Here is a 21796-nt window from a genome sequence, read left to right on the forward strand (position 1 = left end):
ACTCTTTGTGGATTGGTGGGTCTGGTGGGTTATAACCATATCAGTGATCACGAGTCAGGGGCTGGCAGGCAGTCAGAGGCCCCCTTCCCTGTTGCTGGATTTCGGAAAACCTTCCTTGGGAAGTCTGGACTTTACTAAATTAATTCCCTTTGGTCTGCTGATCTTTGTTTTCTCTCTTCTCCTGGTGGAGGTCAGGAATAACCACAAGCTGTGAAGAACTTCTCTCTCAGACTTCAACACCCATTGAGAAGTGCCTTCCACCCTTACACACCACAGACACACAGACAGACAGAGACACACAGACATACATATACACACAGTTCCTTACACATACACAGACACACACACCTGGGCAGCATCTGTCCTGTATTTGCAGAGCAGTTCCTGGGCTTGGCCCAGAGACAGGATCTGCAACCCCAAAACCCATTGCCATGGAGTCGATTCCAACTCACAGCCACCCCACAGAGTTTCTGAGGCCGTAAATCTCTACAGAAGCAGACTGCCACATCTTTCTTCAGTGGAGCCACTGGTGGTTTCCAAGAGCTGAGCTTTCAGTTAGCAGCTGATTGTTTTAACCGCTGCATCAAAAAAACCCAAAAAGGCCATGTTTATTCAGCAGTGACTGTGCCAAGCACAGCTCAGGGTCCTTCACATTCAGTTCCTGGGACCACCTGAGGTAGGTATTGCTATTATCCTCATTATACAGATGAGGAAACTGAGGCACAGGAAGGGAAATTCACTTTTCCAAAGTTACACAGCAGAGCTGAGACTTGAATCAAGATACCTTGCCCCCACTACTCCGAGATGAGCCAAAGCTGATCCTGCCAGCTTATAATGGGAAAAAAAGAGGAACCTGAAGTGAAAGACGGGATGAGCCTCCTGCTGACTCTCCCGTGAGATCGCTGGACACACACGGGGCTCACCCTGTATCTACTGGCCAGGCTGCCTAGGCACCAGGGGGCCAGAGGAGGAAGGGGCTCCTGAAGGCAGGGGAAGGGGGTCACCCAGGACCAGCTGGGATGGGTGGACATGAAGAGGAGGGTGGTCGTTGGCAACAACAGGGAGGGAATAAACAGTCCTGGACAGGCTGCCTGGGTGTGGGCTCTGGATGCCCCCCTCCGCTTGTATGCTGGGCTAACCAGGGGCCTGTGTCCTGGGGGATCCCAGGAGCCAGAAGAAGGGATCTGCCACTATGGGTTCCCTTCCCTGACTCAGGGCCTCAATCTTATCCCTTAAGTCCATCCTCAACCCTGGTGTCTCTCCTGCTCTACACCTCCCATGGCTCCCTGCTGTCCACAGGTTAATTCCATGATCTGGATCTGGGAGAACCCGCGGGCAGCAAGGTGGGTCTTGAGCTCCGAGTGACTGGGCCCTTCTCCACCCAATCACTCCCACCCACAGTCCTGCGGTCCCCAAGCACCCCTGCTGACTCCTAGGGAGACTAAGGTAGAAGTGACAACAAAGTTTTATTCCTGGGAGTCTCCTAAGGTAGGTGGGTGAGTAGGGGCGGAACTAAGGGTCAGCGTGGCTTATTTCTGACCCCCACCCAGCGGCTCCACCCGCAGCCACAGCCCATCCTCAGCGCGCAGGATCAGCTCCGGTTTCCTCCGAGGCTCAGCGTCATCTGGCAGGACACGGAAGCGCAGCAGCGTGAGCGCCAGGACCACCTTCATCTCGGTCATGGCGAACGTCTGCCCGATGCAGTTCCTGCCAACAGGACGGGGTCTCATTTAGCCCAGGTCCCTGTCCGGGCCTTACTGTTTCTGGAATCTGGCCCAGGACCCCCACTCCCATCCCGCCCTGATCAGCTCAAGGGATAAAGAGGGGGTGACCGAACCGGGGACCCCCATGAGGGCTTCCGTGGGTCCCCTGAGCTTGGCCCAGACTCCAACCACTTACTCAGAACAGCAGATGGGGAGGGGCTCTGAACACCCAGGGACCCCTCCTTGAATCCCACCTCCGTTCCCCCACATCCTTGTCCAAATCTCAGGGGGTGGAGAAGGAAGGGGGCTGGAACTTGGACCACTGGAAGCTCTCCACACACGCACACACAGACACACACACAAACACACACACACAAATCAGGCCTAGACGAAGTCGCAGACGCTCCCCCCATATCTCACCCCATCCTCCCTCAGTCGCCTGCACATCTCACCTGGGACCTGCAGAGAAGGGAATAAAAGCCAGAGGCGACCTCTTCTCACTGTTGTCTAAGTCGAAGCGGAAGGGGTCATAGACCTGGGGGTGGGGAGACAGGACTGTTGGGTGAGGTCTCCCAAGACACACCACCCGGGAAAGGCAGATGCTTGTAGAGTGCCACATGCAGTGTCTGACTCCCCACTCAGGACCCTGCCCCTTCCCCAGGTTCCTTCAGTGGATAAGGATGGGTGGGCAAGGGCGGCACCTCAGGGTTCGGCCACACAGAGGGGTTGTGATGGGTCCCAAAGATGCTGATGAGGCAGATGATACCTGTGGGAGGAGGAGGCAGTCAGATGGAGATCCCCACTGCCTGGTGGGCTCCCCTTCCTGCCTGGGACCTCCCCCTTGCCAGGGTGGGCACCTTTGGGGATGATCCGGCCATCTGGAAATACTATGTCCTGGGTACAGCAACGTGCGATGGCAGTAACTGAAGGATACATCCGCAGACTTTCCTTGATGCACATGGTCAAGAAGGGCAGCTGGGTCAGGTCATCCCTGAGGAACCCCACCCCAACAATTAACCTGAGAGCAAAGACTCCCCCAGGCCCCGCCGTCTGGTGACACTTTTTTTTTTTTTTTACCATCTCTCTCTGACCTTCACTCCTTATAACAATATTAATTCCAGATTTATCAAAGATTAAGCATGGGATGAATAGATAAGCAAAACATGGTATATACACAGAATGGAATACTACTTATCCATAAAGAGAAATGAAGTCCTGATGCATGCTACTACATAAATGAACTTTGAAAACATCATGCTGACCAAAATAAATCAGTCACAAAAGGACAAATACTATATGGTCTCACTTATATGAGATAAGCAAATATAGGGAAACCAAAGATTACTAGTGGTTACCAGCGGTTGGAGGGAGGGGGACAGGACAGAATTTTTGCATAGGGGACCTTGAGGTTATGTTAATGGTGGTGAAATGATTTGGAAAAGGATAGCAAGAATGATCTCACAGCTTGAAGAATGTAATCAGTGTTACTGAATTATACATGCAGAAATTGTTGAGGTAGTGTATGTTTTATTATGTACATTTTCACCACAGTAAAATTAAGAAAGAAAGAAAAAAAAAGACGAAGCATTAGAAAAGCAATATAATCACATAAGTCCCAGAGAAAATTTAGCTAGGTGTTTTTAGCAGCCTTTCTCAGCAAACCACAACACCCAAAAGCCATCCCGGAAAAGGCTGACAAATTTATAGAAAAATAAAATATTATTTATGGTAAGAGAGAAAAATCAAAAGGTAAATGAGTAAGAAACGATGTAAACATATCCAAATTCTACTCCTACTTAACACCCTACTGGAGATAGTAGCTGATGCAACGAGACAAGAAAAAAAAAGTATAGCTATTAGAAATGTGGGGAAAATGTATCTGTACTGGCAATTAGTGGTTTTATACTTGGAAAGCGAGAGAATCAACTGGAAAACTTTCACCAACAGTGAGGATTCAGTAACTAGTTTCAGTTGCCACTGAGTTATTCTGCCTCCTAGAGACCCCAGGTGTGTCAGAGTAGACCTGTATTCCACAAGCTATTCAACAACTGATTTTTCAGATGTAGCTCATCAGGCCTTTCTTCCAAGGTACCTCTGGGTGAACCTGAACCTCCAACCTTTCAGTCAGAAGCTGTGTGTGTAAATTATTTTCACCACCCAGGGACATCAAGAATTCAGTAAGGGGGCTGAATTTTTTTGATCCCTTTCTTTTTTTGTATGGCTATTTACATTTTTAAGTCACTGATACAGTCAAATGATTCAAATTTCAAAAACTATGAAAGAGCACCTGTATAGCCCAGCACCACACACATTCCCTCCCCACAGGTTTCCCAGGTTATTATTTCGTTATGTGCCCTTCCAGAGATACTTTTTTGCATCTCAAGAAACTATATACACCTTCTCCTCGCTTATTGACACTTTCATTATCCATCATTTTGCACTTACGACAATAGTAAAAAATCTACTATCTGACTATTTTGCACATTAGCGGTGTATGTCTGGCACTAACAAATGGCCAGTTATGAGGTGAGAGTAATGCTGGCTTTGGTGATTAATGTTATGTATCACCTTGATTGGACCATGATTCTCAGAGGTTTGGCAGTTATGTAATGATGTAATTTAGCGGTTGTAAAAAAAAAAAATTTTTTTTTATACTGATGTAGTCATCCTCCATTTCTGCGATTGGATGTGGTCATCCTCCATTTTCACATAATGCCAACTTTGCATAACAACCTAGTCTTTGGAAGCTAACTGTGTTGATAGATGAGGAGAGGGTGCAGTAGCATACTATACACTATACACTCCTCTGTATCTTTTTAATTTGACAGTGTGTCTCTTCTTGTATACCTCCTCAAACTTGTGTCAAAATAGGACCTTCGCTATCAAATAGCTTTCACATGATTTCTTCTAGAGCTTTTAAGACTTCCTCTTTTAATTTTAAAGCTTTCCTTTATCAGGATGTTATATTGTTATAAGAAATGAGAATCAGTTGAATTAACTTTTTTCCAAGCAACTTTCCAATAGTCCCAGAGGTTTTTTATTAAATGATCCATATTTTCCCCAAGGTACAAAATAACATCCTAAGTATTTACTAAGTTTGCTGGGCACAAAATTTATATACATAAATCACAGATTTTTCTATGTAGATAACTGGTATGTATATAACACTAACCTGTTATAAATGATAATAATACTAACTAACTGGTAATAAAGAAAACAAAAGATGCTAATAATAATAATATAAAATACCTGGGTTAAATTTAACAAGACATGTGAAAGGTCTATATTCCAAATGCACTTATAAATCTGACTCAATCCAAATGAAATACCAATAGAAGATTCTATTCCCCATAGTGATGAAAGTATCAAAGGGTTCATTTAATAAAGCATGCCTAAGATCTCTAAGCAGACATTTTCTACTCTATTAAAAAACGATATGGTTATTTGAATAACTGGATATCCATCTATACCCTGGAATAGGATGTATTAATATAGCAAAGCATTCCACTTTCCACCAATAGATCATATACTCAATATAAATAAAGTTCCAGCTGATTTTCTTAGGAACTTGACAAACTTACTTTAAAATTTCTGTGGAAGAATAAAAGATCATGAAAAGCTTGGACAATTTAAAAATTAAAGACTAAAGACAGGAAACTCATTCTACCACATTTAAGACCTGTTGCAAAGCTGTAATAAACAAAACAGTGTGGTACTGTTGCAAGAACAGGATAATCCATTCAGGGGGCAGACTAGAAAGCTAAGACACAGACACATGAATGGGTAAAAACTTAACATCCAATAAAGAAGGCCATTCCACAAAACCCTGGAGAATGGATGGATAGTTTGGCTAGAAAGAAAAGATGGATAAATTTGACTTCATAAAAACTAACAAGGTGTCTAAAGTCCATCTTTTGCAATACGAAACAGAAAAAGGATTAATTTTTAATATATAACTAATTCTTATAAAGAAATCTGAAAAAAAAAATACTTCCAAAACATCACAGCCATTGAAACCCTGTGAGCAGTTCTACTCTGAGACACATGGGGTTGCCATGAGTTGGAATCAATGTGACAGCGACTGCTTTGGTTTTTGTTTGGTTTGGTAGTTTGTCTAACTAATTAGATTCCTCTCCTTCCCCTCTCCCCCATCTCTATCTCTGTCTCTTTCCTCAGCCTTTGCCCAGGCAATTTCCTTAGCTTAGAGCATTCTTCCCAATTGCACCTAAATGGTTTCTCAGTTGAGGCTTCTTCTCTATTTCAACCTCAGTCCTATCCATGAAAGCTGGGACTATCCTGGCCTGGGACTGTTCCCACACCAGGCTGGGAACTCCTGGAATATGGGAACTGGGAACGGGTCCTTCCTGGGATTCCAGGACACAGAATGGAGCTGGGCATAGCGTTGGGGATGGAGGTTGAGTTGGGCACAGTGAAGGAGTGTCTGCTGGGTGAGGACTGGATGGATACTGATGCAGGTGTTCCTGGACAAGAAATGGAAGACTTTTACCCCCAGATGTCCCATGTGAATCCCTGGACTGGAAATTAGGGTAGAAATTAGGGGGTGGGAGAAGGGCAAACATCCAAGGGAGTAAAGATCTTTGAAAAACTGTGATTTCAAGGAGAAAAACAAGGGAGGTGGAGGGGAAGTTTGTTTACTGAACACGGGCTAAGTGACAACCGCCCTCATACGTTGTCGCTGTTCTCCCAACAGACCAGATCTTACGGACTCGAAAGCCACAACCTTTCCCCTCCTGACCATGCTGGGTATCAGGCCTTGCATGTGGCCTCTGCTCCTATTCTCACTAAGCAATTAGGACAGAATCAGTAGAAAGATCTTCCCTCATCCCCACCAGAGCCAAGGAAAAGTGCTTGGGGGAACAGGTGACGAGTTCATGCACTCACCATTCAATCTCCTCTGGTTGGCGGTCCCTCAGGAGCTCTCGCACCTCCTGCCGGCAACGCTCCTGGTATTCCGGGTGCTTGGCAAGGTTGTATAGGACCCAGGAGATGCCACTGGCCGTGGTGTCATGGCCTGACAGAAGCCAGGGAGACTTGGGTCACTGGGCTGCTTCAGTACCAGAAGACAGACATCTTGCACTGAGGTCCTCAAGGAGGACAAAGGAGGGTGGAGCATGATGCGGTGGTCCAGGGCCCACCCACCAAGTCCCTGGAAATGACAGACACCTGCCCCCAATGCAACCCCATGCTGGGACCCTCACCCTCGAACATGAAGGTGTCAGCTTCTGCTCGGATGTCCTCATCTGACAACTCCTTCCCATCTTCATCCTGGAAAGAAGGCAAGACCACCATTATTCTTGAGTCGCATCAGCTGTAAGGGTCTCTGAGCCGAACCTCCAGAGTCATACCCAGTGGTCAGGTTTCAGTGGAGCTTTCGGACTAAGGCAGACTAGGAAGCCTGGCAATCTACTTCTGAAAATTAATCAATGAAAACCCTAACGATCACAACAGAACATTGTCCGATATAGTGCTGTAAGATGAGTCCCCAAGGTTGGAAGACACTAAAAATACACAGTGGCCACAACAGTGGACTCAAGAACACCAGCTATTGTGAAGATGACGCAGGACCGGGCAACATTTCTGTGTTGTTGGGTGCAGAGTCACCACAAGTGGGAGCGGACACTCCAGCTGAGACCATCTGCAAAGATTCCTCTACCATCCAGAAACTGATGCTCACCCTGCAGTCCTAGAACCATCCCCTTCCTCGTCATTTCTAAAGCCCTCTCCCCATAGGCCTCCTTCCTTTTCTCCTTGCCACCTGTTTTACACCTAGTGGGAGGACTGAAGGCTCCATTAATGTTTCCATGTTTCTGCATGATGAAGGCTTTCTGAGAAAAAAAAATCACCGGCAACCTTGTTGTGTTCTTAGGTGCCCTGTTCCAACTCAGTGGCCCTATATACAAAGAACGAAACACTGCCCGATCCTGCTCAATCCTTATAATCACTGTTATGCTTGAGCCCCTTGTTGCAGCCACTATGTCAATCCATCTCACTGAGGGTCTTCCTCTTTTTCAATGACCCTCTACTTTACTGGTTGTTCAACTTTACCAAACGTGATGTTCTTCTCCAGTGACAGATTCCTACTATTTCCATGTTCACAGTATGTTCAAAGAAGTCTCAGCACCCTTGCCTCTAAGGAGCATTCTAGTCATACTTCTTCCGAGACAGATTTGTTCATTTTTCTCGCCGTCCATCGTAGTATACTCCACATTCTTCACCAATACCATAATTCAAAGGCATCAATTCTTCTTTGGTCTTCCTTATTCTTTGTACAGCTATTGAAGGCAACTAGCTTACACTGAACGATAACTACTCCTGAATGTGAGAGACTGAGGGTGGCTCCAGAGCCATTTGCTCACACCCTACGGTAGTAAGTCCATAGAGTTCCGTCTTATCTCCCCGAGAGGCATTTGCTTACATGTCAGGAGTTGTAAACCTAGAGACTTTGCCCTCTCTCTGGAGAGTATTTGTTTATACTCCAGAACAAACCTCACTCACTCTCCCCTCTCTAGCTCTCTGGAGGAGAGGAGGGCAGATGTGCCACCTATTCTATATGAACTAAAAGACTGATACTGTGGGGGTCATCTCCTATGGTGCAAACTCTTAGCTTATACAGATGAATAATTGGGCCAACATCTTGTGGACCTTGTGATAATTTGGAACTGGAAAATCAGCACTATGATGCTACTCTGGATGCTGTTATTGCTGTGAAATAAATGATCTACTTTAACCCAAGAGTCCGATATAAAACGTATACATATATATACACATATATATATGTATGTATATGTACACACACACACACATATCTACTACCCATCTGCCAGTCTGCTGTACTATGGTGACTTGCATGTTGCTGTGTTGCTGGAAGCTATGCCACTGGTATTTCAAATTCCAGCAGGGTCACCCATGGTGGACAGGTTTCAGAGGAGGTTCTAGACTAAGACAGACCAGGAAGAGTGGCTTGGCAATCTACTTCCAAAATTAACCAGTGAAAACCCTAAGTATCACAAAAGAACATCGTCCCATACAGTGCTGGAAGAATAGACCCCTAGGTTGGGAGACCACATAAAATACAAAGTGGCCACAACAATGGATTCAAGTACACCAACAACTGTGAAGATGGCACAAAACAAGCCAATGTTTCATTCTGTTGGGCACAGGGTCACCAAGAGTTGGAGCCTACACTGTGGCTGAGACCATCTGCAAAGATTCATCTTCCATCCAGAAACCCAACCCACCCTGCAGTCCTAAACATGTCTTCCTGACCATCCCCAAAGCTCTCTTCCCACACGCCTTCTCCCTGTTCTCCTTGCCTTCTGTTTTGTGCCTAGTGGGAGGATTGAAAGTTCCATGAGTATTGCCGTGTTTCTGCGTGACGAGGGCTTTCTGAGAAAAAATCACTGGCACCCTGTTTTACACTGAATGACTAAATGTCCCTAATGTTAAAGAGTGAGGGTTGTTCCAGAGCCATTTGCTCACAACCTAGGGTAATAAGTCCATAGAGTCCAATCTTATCTCCCCAAGAGGCATTTGCTTACATGTCAGGGGTTGTAAACCTAGAGACTTAGATTTATACACAAGAGCACAGGTCACTACCCCACTCTCCCCTCTGTCTCTTTGGGGGAGAGGAGGGCAGATATGCCATCTTTTCTATATAAGCTACAGGACTGATAATGTTGGGGTCATCTCCAATGGTGCAAACTCTGTGGCACATACAGTTGAATAATTGGCCCTTGGGATCATTTAGAAATGGGGAGCCAGCACTATGATGCTACTTTAGATGCTGTTATTACTGTGAAATAAATGGTCTGCTTTGATATTATATTTGTGTGCATGTGTGTGTGTGTGTATCTACTACCTATCTGTCAGTCTGTTGTACTCTGGTGCCTTAAATATTGCTATGATGCTGGAGGCTATGCCACAGTTATTTCAAATACCAACAGGGTCAGCCATGGTGGACAGGTTTCAGCAGAGCTTTGAGACTAAGACAGACTAGGAAGAAAGCCCTGGCAATCTACTTCCAAAATTTAGCCAGTGAAAACCGTTTGAATCACAATAGAACATTGTCTGGTATAGTGCTGGAAGATGAGCCCCCTAGGATGGACCGAACCAAAACGATGGAAGGTTATCAAAATACACAGTGCCTACAACAATGGATTCAAGCACACCAACACTTGTGAAGATAGCACAGGATTGAGCAATGTTTCGTTCTGTTATAGATAGGAGTAGGGGCAACACTAGTAATAACAGCTACATTAAAAAAACTCACTGCTGTCGAGTTGATTCTGACTCACAGCAACCCTATAGGACAGAGTAGAACCGCTCCATAGAGTTTCCAAGGAGCGCCTGGCGGATTTGAACTGCAGACCTTTGGTTAGCAGCTGTACCACTTACCCACTACGCCACCAGGGTTTGCACAGCTATATCATATGTTATAGGAAACCCTGGTGGCATAGTGGTTAAGTGCTACGGCTGCCAACCAGAGGGTCAGCAGTTCGAATCCACCAGGCGTTCCTTGGAATTTTATGCGGTAGTTCTACTCCGTCCTACAGGGTCGCTGTGAGTCGGAATCAACTCGGCGGCACTGGGTTTAGTTTGGGATATTATATGTTACATATTAAGTAAACATGCACACACCATGTCTGTGTAACTTACTAGTTTGTAAGTAGACTAAAATCTCAGGCCCTTCACAATTCAAGATTAGCATTCCCTGCAGGTTGCATTCATCTCTAAAACATCTGATACATGACCCTCCCTTCCTCAAGCATCTTCCATGGCTCCCCAGTACCCTCTGAATCACATTCGAGTTCCTCTATCTGACATCTGAAATTGAGGTTTTGCCCATTTCTCAAACCAGAACCTACAGACACTAACCTTGCTCAGCAGGAGCACATCAATGAAGTCCAAAGTCTTGGCCTTGGTCTTAGCCTTGAGGAAGTCATCAACACCGTGTTCTGAGAGGGTGCGGCGCCGCTCCTGGATGGCAGCATCTGTGAAGTCATGCACCAGGCGGCAGGCCCTGCGGAAGCGCCGCCCATCAGGAGTGAGGTGATACAGGAAGTCGAAATGCAGTGAGATCTGCCGGATCCGTTTCGACACAAGGGCGCTGAGCTCCAAGATGGCAGCAATATATTCACTGGGCTTCCTACAGGACGAAGACAAGAAGGAAGGCAGCAACTTCACACACCTAAAGCCCAGAGTGAACCTCCCACCTGGGACCAAGGCTCTAACTCTCGTGATGAGAGCATCGAGGAGAAGATGGCCCCAAAGATGCATGGTGGGAATGAGCCAGGAGATATGACTCTCCACATTTTCTTCTCTCCCTGCATCCCCATCCCCGGGAGCTGCCTCCAGAACACAGTCACAAGGGAGAGCTTGGCCATCATGGTCATCACTCTCACCAGCCCCTTCTCCTTCCCAAACTGTCCATGCAGTTCACACTTCATCTTCTCCCACCTCATGCATGGGCCCAGACTCCTGCCTGATCTCCTATTCAATGGCAACACCATCCAGTGTCTACACAACAGTTGGTAGTCCACAGACACAGATTTCTAAAGCTCATCTCTGAATATGCCCCTCATCTGCTCAAATGCCTTCCATGACTCCACGGAGACATTGTGAAACTGAACATCCAGGAGAAGAAGACCCCAAAGATGCATGGTGGGAATAAGCCAGGAGATATGACTCTTCACATTTTTCTCTCTCCTACACCCCCATCCGTGGGAGCTGGCTCCAGGCCCCAGTCACCAAGGACAGCTTGGGCATTATGCTCATCACTCTCACCAGCCCTGTCTCCTTCCTAAACTGTCTATGTACCTCATACTTCATCCTCTTTCATCTTGTCCATGGGCCCAGACTCCTGCCTGGTCTCCATCCATCCAATGTCAACGCCATCCAGTGTCTACATGACAGTTGGTCTTCCACAGACACAGATTTCTAAAGCTCATTTCTGAACATGCCCCTCATCTGCTCAAATGCCTTCCGTGACTCCATTGGAGACCCCAAGATTAAGTACATACCTCTTTGCCTAGTTTCTTAATATCCTAAAGATCCAGCCCCTCCTTACCTTTCCAACCTCATTTCCAATGTGTCCTCTCACTATCTGTTGCACATGCTCTGCTCATCCCAGCCTTCTTGTCTTTACTCAAATATTGCCACCTACCTGAAAGGACCTTTCTTTCTCTCCCATTCCCTGTCCTTCGATGCCCAGCTCTGATCCACCTCCTCCAAGAAGGCACTTCTGATTGCCCTGGCCAGTCCTCCCTCTCCACTTACTCCCTTGGGTCAACGGCCCAAGTTCCCAGATCTAGGTTTAGGACTCACTCCTGGCAGTGGCTGTCAAAGCTGAAGACACATTTTTGCAGACTGTCCAGGGTCATGAGGCTGATGTGCTCAAACATGTCCAGACGGGTGCTGCCACCAGAGACCAGGTGCTTCCATTTGGCCTGGAAAGAAAAGGGGGCAGAGCTGGGTCTGTGCTCTGCCTCCTCTGGGGCCTCCCCCTTAGCCCCAGTCACCAAGATGAACTCCACCCAGAACCCAACCTCCTGGTCCTCCATCCAAGGCACCCATCTCCAGAGTGGACCAGGCTTGAGTGACAGTGAAAGCGGTCACTATTAAGATGTGAAGACCTCACTGGTGTGAGTCAGGAGACCTGGGTTCAAGTCCCAGCTCTGCCTCTTATGTTCTATGTGCCCTTGATCAACCCATTATTTCCCCTTGGTCCCCCACTGTTAAATGTTCACTAAGAGTTAAGGTGTCTTTCCTCAGTGTCATATAAAGCAGGGTGGAATTCCAGCTTCACCACTTACTAGCCCACTTACTAGCTGAGTGAACATGGATAAGCTGCCTAATCTCTCTGAGCCATAGTATCACCTGTAATGGAGCAAAAATAACCATCTGTGCCTCATAGGGTTTTGAGAATTGAATTAGTCGGTATATGTCATGAAATGGTACACAGTTTCTGGCATATTGTGAGTGCTCAATAAACGCTAGCTTGCATCATCTTCAACATCATAATCCTTGTTCTAGATTTACTGCAAAAATATCCCCTGTATTGGGAGAGGCAGTCTTCCATGGCCCTTAGCATCCCTACACATTCTTCCTGGGTATATCAAGAATCCAAGGCCGTTATGGTTTTTACTTGGGCCACTTTTCAGACATGTCTTTGTGAAGAATAACATGAGGGATGAGGAAATGTCTTCCCTTAGGCAAAAATCAGGCTTTGTTCTGCTTACTATGAAAATTGCAGATTCCCTAAGCTCAATGTTCCTCCCCAGTATTACAACATACTGCATCCATCTAGGTCCACCTCTGTTGCTCCCGTGGGATTTGGGTGGCTTGGGGAAAGGATACAAACCAACATGAAGCACATACTTCCTGCTGTGCTGTGAATAAAAAAATTCTTTATTGCTGACCCAGGAAACTCACATCTTCTAGCAGAATCCATGAAATAGTAACAACCTAACTTATCAGCTTGCAAATCCCAGACACTTATTTCCTATTTCTTACCTCTCCCTAAATCCACACCCTTTGCAATGTGCCTTTGCAGCAACTTCTATTAGGAGGAGGAGACTATTCCCCCACCCTTTGATTCTGGGGTGGCTGTGGGACTTGTTGAAGCTAATAAAACCTGGGGAAAATGATGGTGTTATAATTGTAAACCTAGACTTCAAGAGGCATTGCAGCTTCATCTCACTCTCTTGGAACCATGCCTTCACCATGTGAACAAGCTTGGGCTGCCAGCTAGAGGGCGAGAAACCACATGGAGGAGACCACTGGTTTCCAGTCAAGGTCATCCTAGATCAGCCTGTAGCCAGCTGAGTCCCAAACATGTGAAAGAGCCCAGACTGGGTCAGAAGAGCTGCCTACCTGATCCATACCTGACCACAGATGCATGAGGGAACCCAGCCAAGATCAGGAAAATGGCCCAACTGACCAGGAGACTCATGAGCAACAGCAAATGTTAATTATTTTAAGCCACTGAGTTTCAAAGGGGTTCGTTACTCAGCAATAGCTACTATACAGTTTTCACCATTATCATCAACACTATAACAGGATTCAGAGAGGGGAACATAGACACTAACAGGTTCTGTGCACCTACTATGTGCCAGGGACATGATTCCATTGCGTCATCTTGAACATCCTTCAAAGTGGAGATCATTATTCCCAATTTACAGATAAGGAAGCTGAGGCTTAGCGAGGAAGAACAATGGACCCAAAGCCACCCAGCAGATCCAGGACCCCAGACCAGATCTGTTTGTGGCCCCTTCCCCCCAAGGCTCCATCAGGGACTCTGGGTTCACGGGACTCACATGCATGATGTTCGTGCTCTCGTTGAAGATCTTCATGTAGGGCTTCAGGATGTTAAAGTGAAAGGCGGGTGCCAGCATGCGGCGGTGGTGGCTCCACTTGTCACCGCCACTCAGCAAGAGCCCGTCCCCTGTTAGGGGCAGCCACAGGCAGTGGGCAAGGGCAGCACCTTCCTCTGGACCCCACGACTATCCCCAACCCCCTTCAGTTACTCACCCAACCAGGGCTTCAGGAAACTGTAGAAGATCACATCCTTGGGTGCGATGGCAGCTGACATGAATGAGTGCCATCAGTGGCCAAGGAGAGAGGTAAGGGAGGGACTCTGGGTGGGGGTGTGGGCTGCTAGCCAGAGGTCTGCACCCCGCTACAAGCCCAGCACAGCAGGAATGGGGCCAAGGGCAGAGGAAGCAGGGTGAGCCAAGAGGGGACCAGAAACTGGCTGAAGCAGTGAAAGAAGAGCAAAGGCAGAGCTCACAAAGACACCCCAACATGCTAACACACCCTAACATGGCAAAACACATCTCAACATGCCTGGATGTGTCTCCTACATCCAACATTTCTGAAACACCAAGCAGAGCCCCAAACCCTAGCACTGAGGACACCCTGGTACAGCACGCCCTCCTCTGAGATCTCCGGACATGGACCTAAAACAGCTAACATGAGACCAACATGTCCCAACATGGCAACAGCATACATGTCACACCCTCACATGTCCATAACATGCTCTGACATGGATCTGAGACCACTGATATGGTCCAAACATGTGTTAACATGCTCCACCATGGCCACGACATACCTGACACACCCTAACATGTCCATAACACAACACAACATGCCCTGATATGGACCAGAACCATCTGACATGACCTCAGAATATCACACAAACACGTCCCAGACAGAATTTAAATATGGACTCATTAATGTCCCAGATGTGGCCAAGGAGTGACTGTACATATCTTGGACCTGTCTCACAGAAGATTAAAGTAACCTCCCAGACACTTCACAGAGGACCCTGGGTCCCAGGCACAGCCCAGCCTTGACATAGGGCAAGCCCAAACATGGCCCCCACATGACCAACAGGATACCTGCACAATCTCAAATGGCATCTCAGACAGACCTCGAGAGGCCCTGAAGTCTTGGGCTTCAGCTAACCCCAGATGTGATGGAGACCATTTCCAAATGGTCCCAGGTGTAAAAATTCACCCGACATGGCCAAACAGCAGGCATCACACAGACACACCCTAGACGTGGCCAGACATGACTAGGGTCAGACAGTTCGGTCCAGGTGCATCAGGGACAACAGGCCCAACCCATAGCTCTCCTGTCTGCATGCTCAGTCACCTGCCAGCTGAAGCCAGCAAGCTGTGGGCAGCAGGCATCTGGCTGGGGCCAAGAGGACAGGCTTGATGAAGGTGGCGTGGAAAATGTGGACAACCACATGCCAGGGCCCCACCCCCCAGCAGCACACATCCACAAAGGCATTGGCCAGGCCTTGTGTGTACCAGAGACCCTCCTCTCAGCTCTGGATCTGGGGAGGAACAAAGAGAACTGAGTTCATGCCCTTGTAGGTACCAGAGAGAAGGGTTGGAGGCAGAGATCCACCCAACCATGAGACCCCTGTACAGCTGTTTGTCCCCTCTGTACCAAAACCACTCCTGGCCCTATAGCCTGACACATGGTCATTCAGGGTCCCTCAGTCACAGGGGCAGAAATGGCCTCTCCCCATTGGGCATCCAACACCACCTTCTCCTTGGTGTTCTTTTTACCCCCATTTTCCACATAAGGAACCTAAGCCTCTGAAAGATGATCTCACTTTCCCAGAGTCCCCCAGACAGTAAGTGACTGTCTAAGACCTGAGCCCAGGTCTGTCTGAATCTAGAGCCTGAGTTCTTAGGCATTGTGTTGCTTGTGTCCTCAAAACAACAGCTCTGAGAGACCCGTACCCACCAAGACTGGGCAAACAGAGTTCCAGCAATTGTCTTGGGAGTTGATGGGAGTTAGTGGGCACTCTGGGAGAAAAGGTGAGCTTTCCCACTGCAATGAAGCTTGTTGAATCATCATTTACAATGTGAGGAAAGAGCCTTCTTAAGGTAAAACTGACAAGGAAAGTAGAACCAAGATATAAAGACAGATTCCTGGTGGCATTGTTTGAGACCTGGATGTAGCGGTGCCTGAAAGCCACCCTCCCTGGGCTTTTACTTCAATGGATTCTCTTTCTTTGCTTAGGCTGCACATGGTTGGGTTTCTACCACTCACAACTGAAAGGGACCTCGGCAACCAGAGTCAGGTAACTGCCCAGAGTCACTGAACAGATTAGTGACAGAGTCGCGATCCCTGTTGGACACTGCCCATTCTCCTGTCCAGAGTACAAAAGGAAGAGGGCAAAGGAAGGGAGCAGAGATGAGGTGGGGTATCATAGGAGAGACATCTGGGGGTCTGGAACAGGAGAGGAATGAACATAGGATGGACAAGTCACAGGATGGTGTAGAAGGGACTGACCCACCAGAGATGGATGTCATGAAAGTAGTGGCCCAGAGCCCTCCTCATAGCACTGCACCTGGGCGGGAGGGGCTTGGAGGCCAGGCCTGGCAGGAGGCTCAGAAGCCACCACTGCCCACTGTACCACCGTGCCCCAGCTTTAAAAATTCCTACACAACTTTCCACACCCATCTCCAACAATCCCTCCTCCAGGAAACCTTCCAGCCTGGCCCAACAGAAGTCTTCCTTCTCCTCTGAGATACTCTTGCCCACCTCTCTCACTGGACCCACTCCTGACCACATGCCCCAAAGTGTTTCCAAGGAGCAACTGGTAGATCGAAACTGCTGACCTTTTGGTTAGCAGCCAAGTTCTTAACCACTACACCTGTCCATGATTGGGGGTCCCTCCAGGACTGGTCCTGGATTGAGAACACCAGTAGGGTTGCAGATGACGAGATGGGGGCTGTTGAATGCATGAAAGAAAGAGAAAGAAGGCTGAGAGAAGAGGGAAGGGACTGGGGTCTTTCCAGAGCCACCCAGAAGCTGGAAGCAGAGGGGAAGCAGCCCTTGGATGCTGACAGGGCACCCACCACCACAAGCTCTGCGTGGGTACCTGAGGCGTTAATGATAGGCCGAATGATCTCGGGGTGGCACAGAGTGATGATGGGGCAGATGGGGCCCAACCAGGTCTTAAAGCCCCGGGGGTAGGTTGCTACCAGATGAGTCACTTCCATCAAACCCTCCTCCGTGGGGGAGCCCTGCAAATAACCAGAAGTGGTCACCTCTCCAGAAAGAGCTACAAGTGCCCACCCCTTCTCAGCTTCCAGAGGTGGCACAGCCTCTCTGTGAAACCTTGTCAGGATTCTGCCCGGAGGGAGGGACACCCTGCTTCCTCCTGCTCTGTCCAAAGGAACAAGCGTCCAAAGGAACAAGTCCTGGCACCAGCATCCAAGTCCAAGGGTATAACCAAGAACAGAGGGGTAAGGCACGCTCTCTAGCCACAAAGCTTGGCTCCAGGTGATGGGTTTTCTTGTCTTGGTTGTGGGTACAGTACAGTGGACATTCCCAGGGGGAGGTCCCCGTGGGGAGGTCTGCAGGCAGCAGTGGGGTCTCAGGACTATAGCATAGGGACTTGTTCCCACATTCTCTCTGGGCCCTGGCAGTCCACACCGAGGCCACTGGGTCCTCCACCGGGGAAAGTCTGCAGATCTGGGACCTTCCAGCTTTGCATGCTCCACAGGAGGAGGCATGAACTCTGACTGCCCATTACACAGCAGCCCTCCTCAACAGAGCACCTCCTGCATGCTGGGCTGGGACAATCACAAGGGGAGGTCCCCAGGGGAGGTCTCCAGGTAGCAGTGTGGCTGCAGGTCTCCAGCATATTAACTTGCTTCCACATCCTCTCTGCTCCTCACCAATGCACAAGGCCTCTGGGTCCATCAGTCGAGAAGGTGTACAGGACCTTCCACATGTCCCCTTGGCAAATCCAATGGGAACAGACAAAAACATGGACTCACTTGGAATGTAGTTCAGCCAGACCCCATGCAAAGCCCTGGAGTATTTACAGCACCCCAAGCAAGTAGGCTAAGCTGGAGCCCAAGCTCAGACTGATCCCACTGTGTCTTAGTCTCCTAGTTTGCACCTTAACAGAAATACCAAAGTGAGTGGCTTTAAATTAAAAAAACAGGAATTTATCGTCTCACAGTTCCGGACCTGGGAGTCCAAATCAGGACACTGGCAGGACTATGCTTTCTCTGAAGGTTCTAGGTGTTCCTAGGCTTGTTGACAGATCCTCCCATGGTGTAACCCCTTGTATGTGTCTGTGTCTGTGTTCCCTTTTTTGTTTGTTTTGTTTTGTGTTTTCTCTTGGTCTCCTAGGGCTGTTGTAAGAGAAATACCACACATAGGTGGCTTTAAATAACAAGAATTTTTTGTCTCATAGTTCTGGAGACTAGAAGTCCAAATTAGGGTTTAAAACCAAAACCAAACCATTTGCCGTCAAGTCAGTTCCAACTCATTCTGGCCCTATAAGACAGAGTCAAACTGCCCCAAAATGTTTCCAAGGAGCAACTGGTAGATCCGAACTGCTGACCTTTTCGTTAGCAGCCAAGTTCTTAACCACTACACCAACAGGGCTCCAATCAAGCTCTAGGGCGGGTCAATTACTTCCTTGTCTTTAGACCTGGGTGATCCTTGTTACTTGGCCAGGTGTTCACTTGCTCTCCTTTAGCCTCTGTTGGGGCTGTTCATCCACACAGAATACGCTCTCTCTTCTTGGCTTAAAAAAGCCCATTCCTCTTTCCAGCAGCCCCTCCTCCAGGAAACCCTCCTGCTTGCCCTCACTTCCTCACTGGGCTGCTCAGCCTCATCTCTTCCTCTGACCCACCCTCGACCACACAGGTTTGGGGTGTCTCCATCTAGTTCTGTGTTCCTAAGATTGAGGGTTCCCCCAGGGCAGAGCTAGGGGGGTGAGTCCTCCGTAGGTGGGGACTCAGGTCCAAAACACCACAATGGGGATTGGAAAATAGGTGAGAGAAAGACAAGGGTGACCAAGGGCACCTAAGAGAATAGCTTGGTGTCTTTATCCACAGCCACAGCACCCACCACCACGTGCTCCAGGTGATACCTGCAGTGTTGGTGACTGACCAGATGGTGTTAGGGTGGCAGAGGATGATGAAGGGGAAGATGGGGCCTAGTCACAGTCTAAAGGCCTGGGGGGTAGGTGGCCACCAGCTCAGTCAGGTCCACCAGGCCCTGCTCTATGGGGGTGATCAGCAAGCAAGGTGGGTGGTCACCTCACAGAGGAGCCAAAGGAACCCCCTTCAGGACCAGAGCAACCGGGAGTCCCCCCTTTGAAAAGTCAGGTGAGAAGGAGCCAAGGCTGGAGACAGAAAGGCCCAAGAGAGGGACAGGAGACCAAGAGGATGTATCTGGAAGCCAGAGAAGACAAGGCTCCAGGAAGGATGGGGCAGCCAGCTGGCTGGGGGATGAGATCAGGGAGGTCCTGGTCATCCGTAAGTCATCTCATGGGTCATCATGGCATGATGGGGTAGGGTTTGAACTAGGACTGTGGACAAGCAATTGCGGAAACTGAGGCAACAAAAGCAGACAATGCTTAGTCCACGTGGAGATGGCAGAGTGGGCTGACCAGAGAGTTGGATGAAAATAGGACGCTTTGGCGGTGGGTGGGTAGGATTTATATGGTCATCTTTCTTTGGCTGTATTGTGGAGAAAGCCTAAGAGAACATGAGTATTTCTCATCAAAGCTAAATGATTTCCAAATGGCCATGAGCATGGATTCTGTAGTGGGGCTCATTAGTATATCCTGAGGGTGGAGGGCAAGATAAGAAAAGGAAGTGGCCTGAGGAAGGCGAGAGGTGAGGGAGACTGCCCGCAGTTCTCCCCCGGCCCAGCTGTACCCCTGTGGGTCTGGGGAGAGGGTAGGGGAGCTGCAGCCCTCATAGGAGTGGGCACTGGCCTGGGGCCAGCAGAGGTGGACCCCGCAGCGGATGGGGGGACCCTTGACTGTGTCCCCGATGAGGCCCCCGTTCAGGGTGAGACTATGGGAAAGTCAGGAGGTCCAGCTCTGTCCAGCCTGCCCTGGGAGGCCCCCAGAGTAGCCAGAGGTGCACTAATGGGTGAAATACAGGCAGGAAAATGGCCCAAAACAGTCTAGGCAAAGGCGAGAGGGAAGAACGAGAGAAAGGACTCAGGCATTGCGGGAGTCAGAGAGAAGAGTGGAATTGGGGCATGAGGGAAGAAAGTGGGGCTCCCCTCACGGTCCCCCACTGCTCTGCTGTCCTAGACTCTACCCACCTCTGGCCCCCAGCCCCCTTGTCCTCACTGCCCTGGTCCTGACACCCCAGATCTTTCCTACTGTCCCACTCACCAGGCCCAGGTGTCCCAAGAACCCGTTCCTCATTGGGGGCAGCGGGAAACTTCGGAGGCGGCGGCAGATGTCATAGAAGGTGTAGATCCAGGCCAGGAAGCAGGCCAGGAGCCAGGAGGCCACAGCCAGCAGCAGGAGCAGCCACGGGGAGGCTGCCCCGGGCCACAGTCCCAGCCATGACAGGTTCAGCAGAGACATCCTGCAGGCCAAGGAGAAGGGGTGCTGATGGGGAGCTCAGAGGCAGACGAGGGACGGACACAGAGTAGAGGAAGGGCCCAAGGGTGTGGGCTCCAGAGACAAAGTAGGGGGCTAAGATGCATAAACATGGGATCAAAGAGGGGAAGAAGGCCCAGGAAGGCCACGGGAAGAGGTGGAGTGAGAAGTGGAAGCAGAGAGGGAGGGAGGGAGTGAGGGAGTCCACGGAAGTCCAGGGGAAGGTAAGTGGAGGGAGAGAGACAAGGGGTGCAGCTGAAGTCCAGAAAGATCCAACCCGAGCCAAAGCAAGACCAAGGTGTCAGGGGCTCTATTTATCCTTTAATCAGGTGGTTCCAGGTCAGCTCGCTCCCTGGAGCCACCCAGCCATGAGCAGTGCACCCCCCACCCCCGCCATCACCAACTTGGCACCTCCTGTCCCCAGCAGCTTGTCCTGCACAACCTCCTCTGCCTCTTTTTGGGACTTCTTTGCCTTTGGCCTGTCCTTAGACCCTAGGGGCAGGTAGGAAATGACTCATTCCAGCCATCCAATCCCCAGAGCCCTGGCTGATTCCTCTTTGCTGGGCAGCCAGCCCAGAACAGCACTGGTCCAGGGAACCTAAAGCACAAGCTCTGAGTCACACGTGCAAAAAACAAAACCCATGACTTGGCACTTCTGCTTTATTTTCTCTGATACTCATGTCTTCAGTTATAAGCTGAGGAGAAAATCTGTTACCTCCCAGAGCTCTGCACATACCGTGTGGTCACTGAGTACCTCCTGTGAGCTCAGCACTGTTCTTGATACTGGGGTGGGGGCGGGAGGGGGCAGTAGTGAGCACAGCAGGCACAGTCTCTGCCCTTAAGGGGCTCACAACTAGTGGGGACACAGGCAGTGATCACGTACATGATCAAGAACCAGAGCGAGACCACCTGGAAGATGGTGGCATGGGCAGCATTATAGATTAAATTTTGTTCCTCCTGATAACATGTCCAAAGTATGTGAGACATAGTCTTGCCATCTTTGCTTCTAAGGAGCATTCTGAATGTACTTCTTCCAAGACAGATTTGTTCATTCTTTTGGCAGTCCATGGTATAGTCAATATTCTTCGCCAACACCACAATTCAAAGGCATCAATTCTTCTTCGATTTTCCTTATTTATCATCCAGCTTTCACATGCCTCTGAGGTGACTGAAAACACCA

The 21796-nt window shown here is 48.9% G+C and overlaps 1 protein-coding gene across 1 annotated transcript; it reads right to left on the bottom strand.

The window, feature by feature from the left end:
* Positions 1 to 842: 842 nt before the first annotated feature.
* LOC100657544 (cytochrome P450 4F2-like) lies at positions 843 to 20679 on the bottom strand. Its single transcript, XM_064280899.1, has 12 exons — positions 20404 to 20679; positions 17128 to 17272; positions 14253 to 14306; positions 14039 to 14166; positions 12048 to 12169; positions 10599 to 10869; positions 6923 to 6989; positions 6606 to 6735; positions 2561 to 2694; positions 2405 to 2469; positions 2156 to 2238; positions 843 to 1707 (listed from the first exon to the last, which is right to left on the bottom strand). The coding sequence occupies exons 1-12, from the start codon at positions 20599 to 20601 to the stop codon at positions 1530 to 1532; spliced, it is 1575 nt and encodes a 524-aa protein (XP_064136969.1). The 5' UTR covers positions 20602 to 20679; the 3' UTR covers positions 843 to 1529.
* Between the last annotated feature and the right edge of the window lie 1117 nt (positions 20680 to 21796).

The sequence above is a fragment of the Loxodonta africana genome, chromosome 3 (assembly GCF_030014295.1).
Source record: "Loxodonta africana isolate mLoxAfr1 chromosome 3, mLoxAfr1.hap2, whole genome shotgun sequence".
Classification (NCBI taxonomy): domain Eukaryota; kingdom Metazoa; phylum Chordata; class Mammalia; order Proboscidea; family Elephantidae; genus Loxodonta; species Loxodonta africana.